We start from the raw sequence: 13238 nt of genomic DNA, 5'->3' as shown, positions 1-13238 counted from the left end.
CAGATGTAGACGTAAGGTTTCACGCGGAACATTTGAAAGGTTTTGAAATTTTCAATATAACGCCGTTTACAGTTGTGAATAATTTTCGATTATTTCGCTTTAATTTCACACTATAACTAATTTAAACTATATGAAAAGTGCTTATTGAGTTTTCTTGACATCTAAGATAGGTAAAATGAGTGATATTTCGTGGAAATTGATATGAAAATTTGAAATTTTAAAATTCGTGAGGTCTGTTAAATTACTGGATGTTTTGTTAAATCATGAATATTTATTTTCCCAGCTATCTTGCGTATGTTTTTATGCTTGAAATGCGTTTTCATGTGAGTAATCTCTAGTTAAAGTGATCTAATTATGTAAAACATACAGTTTGTTATTAAATGAGATTTTGATAATGTGAAAAATGAAAACGCTAGGAAAATTTTCGATTTTTTTATTCAATCAAGGACGTTGAGGCGTTCTATAAGATTTATACTTGATAAATAGACGTAACTAATTTATTAATGTCAAAAAAGACACATCCAGCAGCGAATAACATAATAAAATTAAAAGTTTCTAAACAAGATTAAGTTTAATTAAACAAAACTGAGAATCAAAATGTAAACAACATCCATAAACTTATCAGATATATTCAAAATTTCAAATTAAATTTGTTCAGTTCCTAATTGTCTTTCCTAAAAGTTGTAATCATTCATTTCTAATCATCAGGTGAATGAAAATAGGACATTAATTAAAGAAAGAAAGTATGGCATCAACACAGAAAATTGGTTAGTAAAATTAATTTATTCATTTTGTGCATATTGATAAGAAAAATTGTATTTTTTTGTTGCAGTAACTAAGGAGGATGGACGATACGTTGTTATTAGTCAGGACGGAAGATCAATTCCATTGAAAGTAATGAATATACAGAAAGAAGCTCCTGAGCCTAAAAAATATATAGTCAAGAGTAAGTAGATAAGCATTTTCCAATTGGATTCTGTCAAGAAGCTAACGACTATTTTTCTATGATTATTTTAGCAAGTTCAGGTCAAGTTGTTTCAGTCACATCACCTACATCTGGTGTAAAAATGGAAAAAACACAAGGACCGATGACTGTAAAAACAATCGGTCCAGCATCAAGCATAACAATCGGTCGAAAGTCTATTGAACCTTCAACAAGTGGGAATGTTATTAAAATTGTCTCACCAACAGCATCCACATCGTCAGGAAATGTGAAAGTTGTCCGTGTAGTCAGTTCAAGTGGAGGTACTCAAAAAGTCATTCAAGTTCAAAACAACAAACCACAACAACAAGCACCTCGTATATTAAATCAATCATGGCATCCAGACATAAAATCCGAACCATCACAATCTCGTGCAATTACTGTTGTTCGTAAATCGGAAATAAATGTTGAACCACCTAATAAGAAAACTAAATATATTACACTGACCTCATCACAAATAAACCAAATTGAAGGAGCTACCATAATTACTGATGGAGAAAAGAAACGAGTTGTGCTGCCAACGAATTACAAAGAACAGCTTGAAAAACTCTCACCATCACCCACTAAGAGTAGTACTGGTCAAGTTTTTAAAATTGTACAAGAAGTGAAAAAGCAACCTGATCTTGAGATAGATCCATTAGATTTCAACAAAAGCTATCCAGGCATGAAAAAACCCAAAAGACCATGTAACTGTACAAAATCGCAATGCTTGAAATTCTATTGTGACTGCTTTGCTGCTGGAGAGTTCTGCGTAGGATGTAATTGTAAAGATTGCTTGAATGAGCACGACAGTGAAGAACGCGAAAAAGCAGTCAAATTGTGTATGGAAAGGAATCCATTTGCATTTAAGTGAGTATTTTTAACGGCTTTTCTGCATTTGAATATCATAAAATTCAAATTTTCAAACTTCGTTTACTAAACCAAAGTAATCATTGAAATCAAAATTTCTTCTAATCAGAGTTAAGATTTCACTGCGAAAGCATAAAATTTAAAAAAATAATTAAATTAACTAGAATCAATCATTTTTCTACAGATCAAAAGAAGCTACTGAGGAACAACAACGTCTCCATCAACGTGGTTGCAATTGTAAACGTTCAGGCTGCTTAAAAAATTATTGCGAGTGCTACGAGGCAAAAATTTCTTGTTCCGCAAATTGTCGTTGTTTAGGTAAGTTAATTTTAATTATTTCTTTAAGTAACAAGATTATTAATGACATGGATAATTTTAGGCTGCAAGAACGTTGATGATATAGATGAAAAAATGGAAATGGAGTTGCAATACTTGAAACAATGCGGGAAGCGAGGTCAATTTAGCGAGGAAATTTATGAGAAGAACTTGGCAGCACTAAAGAAAGTAACCGACTTAAATGAGCTGGTGAAGAAGCCGTACAATTTCATGACTCAGGATGTCATCGAGGCGACTGTACAGTGTATGATTGCACAAGCTGAAGAGTGCGAGAAAATGAGTGTGTCCAAAAAAGAATCTGAAAAAATGATTCTCGAGGAATTTAGTCGATGTCTTCAGGAAATTATCGAGTTTTCAGCTAAAAATGTTGACTAAAACAAATAGAATTAAGTATAATAATAGTTCATTATGGATTCTCTTCTTATTTTGCTTTTCTTTATTATAATTCTTTTTAATTCGCGGTTTTTCCTTCCTTATTACTTAAAAAAGGAAACAAATGTTTATTATGGACTTGTATGAAATATATATATAAAAACAATAATAATAATAAAATGTTTTAATCCTCATCATCTGCTTCCATTTTCGTCCCTTGATTTGATACAGGTTCACCTGTAAATGCTTGTCTGATGTCATCATAGTCAAGAAGATTCGCTACATTAAAATTCTTCTTCCTTTTATCACCGCCAACAGCAAGAAGAAATCCATTTTCTGGACATCCATCAAGGGAATGAACTTTACCAACTTTACAGTGTTGACTGTGTACAACATTGCATGATGTGTCATTGAAATTCCATACTTTCAAGTAATTGTCTGTTGAGGATGTTGTCAAGAAATTTGGAACTTTTGGATTAAATGAAAAATCTGTTACTTCCTTCTCATGAGCTTCTATTACCCATAATGGATCTGTTGCTCTTGAATCAAAGTAATACATTTTACCACCGTTAGTTCCTGCCACAAAATGATATTTTTGTGTTGGATTCCATTTGATCTTTTCTACTTCTCCTTCTACTATCCATTTTTTATATTGTGCATTCTCATCGTTGCTTTGTCTACAGTCAAATAATTTTACTGTATTATCGCTACACCCGGTAAGTAAATATTCAGCTTCTGATGCATTGAACTCAATCGTCTGTACTTTTTCTGCGAAATCTTTAAGAATTGTTGATGGTGTTGTATGTTCAAGATCCCAAAGAATGACTGTTTGATCAACAGAAGCACTAGCCATTATATGTTGATAATTTGTGTTCCAAGCTAAATCTAAAACTGCATCTTTATGTCCAACTCTCTTTATCCCCTTCTTTTTACTTCCTTTTTTGCCTAAAGTTACTACAGGTTCTAATGGATGGTGAATATCTAAATCATAAACATGAATGATTGGTTCCATCCCACCTATAGCACATAGGTTTCCAGGTGTTTCACTTCCAGCATCATAACTAAACCACTCAACACAGAGAATATGGAATGGTAATAAAAAGTCATGATGGACGTAAAGAGAATTCTCTTCTTCATTAAATACATAAACTTCCATTGATGAGCAATCAGCCTCAACACGTCCAACAAGGACTAAATTATCTGTTGGCTTAATTGTATCATCTTCTGCCTCAGAATCATTCTCATCGTCAGCTATTTCATCATTTTCTGTCACTTCAACAATATCTGACATTTTAAGTGCTGGCTCTGCATGTTCCTTATCATAATCATCAAAGTTGAACTCATCATTCTGATCTTTTACTGGTGGAAGTTCTTCATCGTCCGCATTATTTGCATTTTCTTCATCAGATCCACTTTCTTCGTCATCAATATCTTGTTGACTTCCTGATGGTCCACCCATCAATTCTTGAAACACTTGTGGATTGACATTAGGCTTAACTCCCTGAAAAAATTAATTAAGACTTAAAACTTATTGCATGCTTTCCCAAAATAAATAAATTATCTTACATCTGCTATATTCCTTGCACTAGCAACTCCACGCTTAACAAATTTAACACATGGAACAAAGTTAATTTCAGATAATTGATCTTCAAGTTCGTCAGCTACTTCCATGATAATTTAATAAAATTTTTCAATTTTCACCGAATATGTTTCCTGCTGATTGATTATAAACAATGACATGTGCTTCGAATTTGAATTTTTTGTGACCGTTATTTTTTCACATATCCTGAAAATAATAGAATTAAGTAAAAGAAGTGGTTTTGGAAACGTCTCAGTCAATTATAGTCTAGAGATTTCTTTATTCTGTAATTTTCTAAAATTATTATTTTTTTTGTTCATCGTTAAAACATCTGAATCGGCAGTGAGTTAATGTAACTATGTCTTCTTGTATCTAAAAATTAATTAAATTAAGTTTTAATAATACATAGGTCATTTACTTCATAAATAGAATGATTATTAAAATAAGACTAAAATCTAACGCGACAGAAACTAACAAGTCGTAAACTTATTTGGACTTAAAATTTTTAAAAATACACGAATTTCGGTGTGAATCACTTTCTATTAAAGATATGTTCCATATCTATTGATTTTTCTAAGGTCCAATTTTTTATCATCTGATTATAGAGGTTTATTAAAATTACTTTAAGTTAAACATTAGAAATAAATTATCTCATATAAACTATTTCAATTAAACATAGTATTACTTTAAAATGTTATAGGTAGTTCCTCTTAAAACGCTATGAAATGATCTGTTAATGAGTAGTGAGTGCTTTGATGATATGTTGGTGTGTAACTTAAATGAGTCATTGAGAGACAAATGACTTCAAATTTGGAAAAATAACGTTTTTATGAAATTTGAAATTTAACATAAAATTTGAATTTTTAATGATCGTTAAACATTTGAATTTTAATTGACCGTTAAAAATTCAAATTTCGTTGAACCAAAAAGGTCGTTGATTTTCAAAATTAGAAGTCAAGCCCTCAATAAATGTGTTTAACTATAGTATTATTAAAAGTTGATTCAAGTTTAAAATTGAAACTTAAACAGTATTAATCGTTCATCTTATAGAAATATTATTCATCTTTCGTATTAATTACTTCATTGTTGCTTGTAAATATCCTTTTTCTTATAATTTGATTCATTTTATCATTTCTCAAAAGAGCACTTTAGTATTATTAAGTAACAACAATAACTAAAGGAAATTTTTTTATTTTTCATCTAAACGACACTTGTTTTTCTCTAGAAATTAATTAATTTTCCTCTAATTTTTTGAATTTCTCATTATTGCTATATTTTTTTTTGCTATTTTCGTGAAATTTAATATTTCTTAATGTTCAACATCTGCTTCCCAATAAACTGTTAACGCTAAACAATAATTTCCATCCGATTCCCCTTTCGTGATACTCTCGTTAGCTGTTGATTATTTGAATCTGTCATCAGTTGTTGCTTAAAGCTCATTATTACCGTTTGTTGTCCAAAATTTGCTTCAAATCTGTGAATTTAGAGATTATTCGTAAAGTACATCAAGTGACACTTAATAATCGAATGACTTACTCAGGATTAACTTGAATTTCTGGAGGTTTATTTGTTGCATTTTGAATTACGAGAAACATTTTAGTCACGATTTCAATGACATGACCAGTTTGAAATATAAAGTCTCCCTTTTTCCTGCCTAGTTCCGACTGTAAAAAAAAATCAATAATTAATTGAAATTATTTTGATGATAATCATGCACGACTTGGCAACTCGAACTAGTTCTAAGTGGATTTTTAATCTAAATTCTAATGCAAAGAAGCAGTTCCCTTACCTGAAACAGACAACCACCGTTGGTGTCTGACGTTGTTGAAATATTTGACGAACATTCCTCCTGAAAAGTTTAAATACATTTAGCTATCTACTTTATTCTAGCTGTTGTGGACACTAATCAGGTAATAGTATTTTATGGATTACTCAAGAATCACGTCCACCAAATTACGAGACAATGATCCCCAAGTAAATCTTGAGATTAATTAAACTTACAGCTTTGACATGAAAGACAGCAATATCGTCCAAATAAGGACTGAGTGACATCCTGTAAATTTCCGATGCCGGAACACGATATTTTATTTGGAGAGTTCGTTGATCCAATAACAACATTGAAGACGTCGACAATACCAATAAGATTGGAACGAACTGTGAGAATAGAAAGAAATCAATTAGCTTAACACAATAAATTATAATGGAATTGAAATCTGTTGATATTACTTTTCCACTAGAACGAGCTATTTTGTTGATTATATCAGCAAATACTACGTATTGATCATTATTTTCAATACATATCTTCTTCCACTGCACGTTTTGTCTAAGTCGAACATAATCACCAAGAAATGGATGTGATACACTAAGAGAATATACGATTAGAACGAGTGAGAACATTAATACATATTATAGCACAAATTATTACCTCTTCAAATACGAAGCTTTTCGTTCCTTAAATAAAATGCTTGCTGTGACTTTTTCTCGCATCCGATTTCGAGCTGTTTGATCAAACATTTTTCGATATCTGTTGCACTGTAGAGTATTTTTTAAATGTCAAACTTTTAATTTATGGACATTAAAAAGAAAGTTTACCCTCCATCGATGAAAAATAGTCTTCAGCAGTTGTGAAGTTTCAACTAGAAATTTTGGCGACGATGGCCATTCTGTGGATATTGGACTGAGGCTATTTGCTTGCAATCTTATTGGGAGTGTGATTAAAAAATGTCGTTTCTTCCATAAGATGTAGTTTCTCTGTATCATGCTGACCGCCCATTCGATTTGCTTTCGATATTTTATGAAGCGATATTCCTCTCTGGCCTGTAAAAGTCACACCACAAAATAATTAAGATACAATTTAATGAAAGGAGTGATTGTGGATTATTAAGGTGGTACTTTGAACAGTTTGTGGTCATTTATAAGTGAATTAAAGAAAAAAATTTTTAACGGCTTTTTCAAATTTAAATCAGTAAAATATTTCGTTAAAAAACTTAACGAAGAATTTGATCCATTAAATTCAAATCAAAAAAGGTCGTTAAAAGTTAATCACGTGTTTAAACGATGTGAAATGGTCCGCAAAAACATTGCGATTTATGAAAGGCAAAATAAATAAATGAAAAATAAGCATAATTACCACTCTATATAAACCCCATAAATGCTTCCTTTCCGAAACAGGAATAGCCCAACACTCCTTCAAACATAAAGTAAATGAAATGAAATGAAAATAAATAAGGAACAAAATTCATGCAAATCTCATGCAGAAGAAGTAAAAGTGAAATGAGAGAAGAAAAAAAAAATATGTAGGAAAACATAAAAAAGTGTACTTTACTCACTCTCCATGTTCTCCATGCACTTGATATAATAATTTGACTTCTTCTCATTTTAAGGAAATGACTGCGCTGTGAATAGCGTCTAAAAGCTTTTTGGATTATTGTTGCTAAAGAATTAAGTCGATGATTACGAAATTCATTCAATTCGTATAAAGTTCTTGGACTTCGGATAAAGACTTTGGTTAATCCTATGGCAAATTCAGCAGCTGGCAAAGGGACACTTCGTATAATTTGAGCAATTGATTCGACGACTGAATTCGAATGAAAATGAGGCCATGTGAATGGACTCAGTATTTTATAACGATTTAAGAACTTCATGTGATTGAAATTAAAATAAAATCCATTCCTCCAAAGAGCAACAACTGGCATCAAGCTAAATAAATGAAGGGGAAAAAATAGAATAATAAAATAAACGGAAATGAGAATGAGAAACCTGTTGATATTATTGATATAAATTGGTTATTTTGATGTCGCTGCTGTTTTTTTTTTCTCACTCGTACACCACCCTTAACAGTCTCTTATTTATCTACCCCATTCCCAAAACTCACCTCATAAATCGCACTTGATGTTGTATAATTGGTACCTCAAACATTTTCGGCAATCGTTTATCGTTTGACTTTATGCAGAATACATAATGACATTTACGTTGTTCTATTTTCGACAAGAGATTTTGAAGTGAGGAACGAAGAATTGAACTAGAATTTGTTGGTTTTTTAGAAGCTCGTTTTGGATTTCCTGTTGAAGTATTTAATTTAAGTGCCATAATATTTGATTGATACAATGAGTGATATTACCTTCCGGAAATAAATTTTGTACTATTGACAATTTGCTTTGGAAGAGACTAGAGCTTAAATGTTTTGGTATTCTATCAGTATTTTTCTCTATAAAACCGTCTATATTGTAATCTAAGGCTCCGGCAAAATGACGTATTCTGTAAAATAAATGAAAATACGCGTGTAAAAAAAGGAAAAACAAAACTGTTAAACTTTTCGAAAATCTTTATGGGATTTTCTCGACGCTTTATGGGATTTTTAGAATATCTAAGCAATTTCCTCTCGACAATAATGTTATTGAAATTGAGTGGGCTTTATGTGATATTGTATGAATACTTTGAATTATATTTTGGCAGAGTTGGGACAAATGGATCTTAATATTAATGCGTCGAGTACAGTTGAATCTGAGAAGGGTATATGCTCGAACTGAATATCTTAAGGATACATCCTTCTTAGACACATCCCTAACCCTCATAAACAATTTAACAATTTATACTCACTGAAAACATCGAGGCGGCACATGATCTTGAGTTGAAAAACTCACATGACCAGACCAACATTGTCCAAGTCGTTGCAATAAAATCTCATCGCTAACAACCTTAGGCTCCTCCATTAAATAGTAGATGCCATGTGGAGGCTGCGATGACGGAGAATACTGATTAATTCATTAAAAATTCAAATTACAATTCTATAAATATCTACAGATATACCTTATCGATCAGATCACAAACGGGCTGATTATCATAAAAATCGATTTTGGTCCAATCTAATCCTTCCCTCAAGTATAAATCTTGTTGAGATTTGAGTACGATTTTTATGTAGGATTGATGAATACGCTCATTACAATAATTGATGTTAAATTGCTCGAAGCCATTCTTCTCAAGCGACTCGAATCCAAATAAATCTAAAATACCTAAATTACGTCCTCGATTTGTTAGATTTTTTATCTGGAATTAATTCAGTCAATTCACCCCCCATTGATTAGTACATCTTAATAAATCTCAATTTACATCTCATTTACCTTTAATGAATCATTAATTCGACTAACAACGTAAGTAAATAAACGTCCGTAAAGTGTTCGACATAAAGCTTTATTTATGAGTGCCGCATTTATTGCATCTAGTTCCGATCCATTTTCTAATTGCATCCACGATGATCCTGATTTTGTTAGACAATTGAGCAAAATTTGTTCATCTATATCTAGTAATTGTGATATATCTCTAATTTCTGTGAATTGAATTAAACCATAAATATAGGATGTTTACATATATGCTGAATTGAAAAATTACCATAATCATTGGAAATTTCGCAACCCTCACTGCCATCAATATTCGTAATTGGTATAAAATTTAAATTGCCTAATTTTAAAATAACAGCGATGATTTTAAAAATCGAAACAATTTCCTCGCCCGAGAATCCAAGAATCTCTAAGGACTTTCTCGTAAATGCAAATTGAAATTTATCATCGTCATCAGAGTTTGTGTCCTTGAGTATATCATACTTGTTGATATTCCTTTGTAGTTTCAAGGATTCTAAACAAAATGAAGGGGGTGGTGGTGGCAGCAGCAGCAGCAGTACAACAGCAAGCAATAGAATAGGACGAGAATGAAAAAGGAAATGATGATAATATATGTTTCATTTAAATGAACATGATAGTTTATGCTTAGTATACATCTCAATGCATCCTCAACGTCTTGGATGACTGTGTATGTAGGGAATAAAAAGTTGTTAATCCAATTCATAGATCAAACATGACGCATTTTAAGTATTCCCATGACATTGTTCAAGAAACAATAAAGAATGTCAAAAATATGAGCACAATGTCAGGAATGTATTCAGATTATGATTTCAAGGGATTTCAAATATGTAATATGTTTTCTGGATGCATCCCTGAACCACAGACAATCCCGAAATTCTTTCAATCGAATAAAATTAATCTTTATGTCGACTTACTCAGAAAATGTATATCAGCTCCAGCCAAGAGTTGGTAGAATATATGAAAATTTCTTTCCCGCTCCAATTGCTGCTTAGTCACACGACTCTATTATATGTAAATGAGAAGAGAGACAGAAAGCATACATGAGAGACATATTCACATAAAATGTGATGAGAAAAAGAAAGTTTTTTTCTTCCTTTAAATTGAATTTTATATTGTATAGCTATAGAACTTTATTTTTATTTTCTATCTCATTTCCTGTGTCTCTTATATGTTACACATTAGGAAGAAAGTATTACCTTCTCCAATAAAACTACGATTGCATGAACATAATAAAATAAAATGAAATATTGAAAAGGATATGAATATCATGATGTCTTTGTATATATCATTCTAGTCTAGTATTAGTTCTTTTTTGATATCATACTCACAATGCATTATGTGTCCTCCTATTAAATCACCACGATAATCGATTTCTAAATCAAAATATTTTCCCTAGTTTTCCATTTTTTTGATAGCAGGAAAAAGAAGAAATAAGAACAAATGATGAGGAATTAAATCGATATTATCTAGCAACACACTTCGCAAATTTAAAATTAATTTGACAACATGCTTTTCGCCCCAAAAAGGAGCGACACTCGATAAATCAAAATTGGGTATCGATGTACACTTTTTAACAGATAAAAATATTTTGAATTTTATGCTAATTTTTCACTAACACAAGTGAAGAAATTCAAAATTTAAAAAACCGTTATAAATTGGGTCGATTTTATACTGACATTCAAAAAGATCCAGTGTGCAAGCCTTGCAACGAGACCCAATTTCAATTTTACGCAAAAAAAGTCTATGATTAACGGCTAATAGATGATTGTGAATGACTTACGTATCGACTAGAATCACGATTTTTGAATGTTAAAGCATTGCCCATGGCTTCGAGGAAAATTTCTGCTTGTGCGATTCGTTCTTTCATGGTTTGGATTTCTAGATTTGTTAATTGGAAATTTCTGAGATTTTTGATTGGCACTTTTCGTTTGGCACTCTTAAAATTATCCAAATTTATTTTACTGCGATTATAGGATGAGTCTCTAACATGTGACAACGATGATGATGATGAGTTCTTATCAGACGACGAACGTAATTTTGATAACTGCTGAATCGTCTCATCAAATGAACTGCTTAAATCTGTCAATTTAATCTTATCCGAATGATTGTTAATTTTAATTACATCCAAACTCTCACATCTCGCAGATTCCTTTACCGTTGGATTACTCTGATAATGATCAAGACAATTTGGCACCTTTTTACTATTATGAACACGATTCATAGTCTCATATATTGTAAAACTTTTTGAAATAGCTGGAAGTTCATTTGTATGGTGATGCGAATGATGATGATGCGGGTGATAATTGGAAGTTGTTTTATTTCGTCTTGGCAACGGTATATCAATTGGATTCGATGTGGTCGACGATGATGACGATACATTACAACAATTATGTTTTGGACAATATTTTATCAGATCGTGCCTATCTTCTGTTATATCGTTTGTATCGCCACTGCTTCCTTTTGAAAAATCGAATTCTACTCGAGATATTTTCTTATTTCTTCCACTTCCGTCTATTGTTTTAAAACAACTACTCGTTGATTTCTCGTGTGAATGTTGAAGTGTTGATGTTGATGATTTATGTTTAGGTGTTGAACATGAAGACTTTGGAGAGCAACTCTTGTAGCTTCCTATAGAATTTGAGCTTCGTTGACGTTGAAGTGGCATGAATCTACCCGATATTTTCGATAAAAATCTTATAATCATACGACAATTTTCTGTCTTTCCACTTGACGATTCACCCAACATGACAATGCATTGATCCTCATTATTATCTTGTAACGATTTATAAACATTATTTGTCAACGAATATCTGACAGAATAATGGAAAAAACAGAGTGAATGAATAGGAATGAGACATAAGGGAAAAAAGAAAGAAGAAGAAAAAAAAAATGATTAAGGAGGTTTGCGTGGACCACTTGAAACGATTAATGACTATCAATTATTTTTTGCTTCTGTACACACGAAATCCGCATCAAACATAAGAGCAACATCAGTGACAGCAAAAAATAGCAGCAGTCAAACGCAATGCCATAAGTCATATGATACTCACATGTGAGGAGGCAATTGAAATAAACTTTTTTCCGCATATGAATTAATTAAATCTGGAGAAAATATTGTCGATGGCTTACAAAACGGATTTAGGGATATTAGATGTGATCCAACATAAGTCTGAGCATACAGACACATAACACAGAACACAGAGAAATAATGGAAAAGAAATAATTGAATATTAATTAAAAATTGGCACACAAAATATATTTCACTGCATATTATTGCTTTTGTTGTAATTTTTTCTCTGTCCACTTTTCCAATTTTCTTATATCGATAGGAAAAGTCACAGAAATGAAAAATTCATTTTCACATTTTTCGTCCCTTACATATATAAAATCCCGTTTAAATCTCTGCTGTAAGTTTGAGATGAAACAATTTTCCGACTCATTCTCTAATAACACCGAGTCCCAACAACCAACATTTTGATGATCCATTTTCACGAGTGTAAACTTTTCGTCTTAATTAATTAAAGCACGGCACGTCGAGTGGAGATAAGAAATATAATTATAATTAGTAAAAAAAAGTCTTTTAAGTATGCACTTCAATGAAAAATCTTCATTCACTGTATATAACTATTTACTTTGACTAATTAATGTGACTTTAACTTCCTATTAGAAAATATTGTGTTTCTATTCTTAATTCGGCACTATTTAAACTAATTAAATATTTCATTTCTTAATAATTTCTTTTGATTATTCTAATTTTTAAAAATTTTCCTTTATATCAATTTTCCACGCATTTTCTCCAAACCACTGTCACTGCGCTAATTCTGTCAAACTTTCTGGAAACCTTTTTGTTTATGTCCACTAACTGTATACTTTTTATTACTTTAACTTGTTTAATTACTTTATAATTTCACATTTTTCAGAATTTAATTAAAACTGGTAACTTTGTTATAGAAACTTGACGAAATTAACGGTTAAAAATATA

General features: G+C 31.4%; 3 protein-coding genes across 5 annotated transcripts; 1 reads left to right on the top strand and 2 right to left on the bottom strand.

Moving 5' to 3' along the window:
- The first annotated feature begins 22 nt into the window (after positions 1–22).
- LOC139088380 (protein lin-54 homolog) lies at positions 23–2683 on the top strand. 3 transcript variants are annotated; one of them, XM_070637581.1, is made up of 6 exons: positions 23–170; positions 709–767; positions 833–946; positions 1018–1831; positions 2016–2149; positions 2211–2683. In XM_070637581.1, the coding sequence occupies exons 2-6, from the start codon at positions 746–748 to the stop codon at positions 2540–2542; spliced, it is 1416 nt and encodes a 471-aa protein (XP_070493682.1). In that variant the 5' UTR covers positions 23–170; positions 709–745; the 3' UTR covers positions 2543–2683. The 3 variants fall into 3 exon arrangements, with proteins under 3 accessions (XP_070493682.1, XP_070493685.1, XP_070493683.1); XM_070637584.1 differs by lacking the exon at positions 23–170 and adding an exon at positions 254–323; XM_070637582.1 differs by lacking the exon at positions 23–170 and adding an exon at positions 484–599.
- Positions 2581–4285, bottom strand: nclb (no child left behind). Its single transcript, XM_070637580.1, has 2 exons — positions 4106–4285; positions 2581–4040 (listed from the first exon to the last, which is right to left on the bottom strand). Exons 1-2 carry the CDS (start codon positions 4208–4210, stop codon positions 2724–2726), a joined length of 1422 nt encoding a protein of 473 aa, XP_070493681.1. The 5' UTR covers positions 4211–4285; the 3' UTR covers positions 2581–2723.
- Positions 4286–4391: 106 nt separating this feature from the next.
- Myo95E (Myosin 95E) lies at positions 4392–13191 on the bottom strand. The gene is made up of 22 exons (XM_070637585.1): positions 12889–13191; positions 12635–12765; positions 12307–12425; positions 11037–12066; positions 10585–10648; positions 10453–10466; positions 10171–10258; positions 9507–9749; positions 9239–9444; positions 8928–9164; positions 8718–8854; positions 8239–8375; positions 7993–8179; positions 7448–7817; positions 7249–7305; positions 6711–6935; positions 6544–6650; positions 6345–6480; positions 6120–6272; positions 5908–5967; positions 5655–5782; positions 4392–5592 (listed from the first exon to the last, which is right to left on the bottom strand). Exons 2-22 carry the CDS (start codon positions 12740–12742, stop codon positions 5466–5468), a joined length of 3933 nt encoding a protein of 1310 aa, XP_070493686.1. The 5' UTR covers positions 12743–12765; positions 12889–13191; the 3' UTR covers positions 4392–5465.
- Between the last annotated feature and the right edge of the window lie 47 nt (positions 13192–13238).

Source organism: Chironomus tepperi, unplaced genomic scaffold (assembly GCF_022539635.2).
Source record: "Chironomus tepperi strain 1889 unplaced genomic scaffold, CSIRO-AGI_Ctep_v1 contig_163, whole genome shotgun sequence".
Classification (NCBI taxonomy): Eukaryota; Metazoa; Arthropoda; class Insecta; order Diptera; family Chironomidae; genus Chironomus; species Chironomus tepperi.
This window is presented reverse-complemented; position numbering and strand designations above follow the sequence as displayed.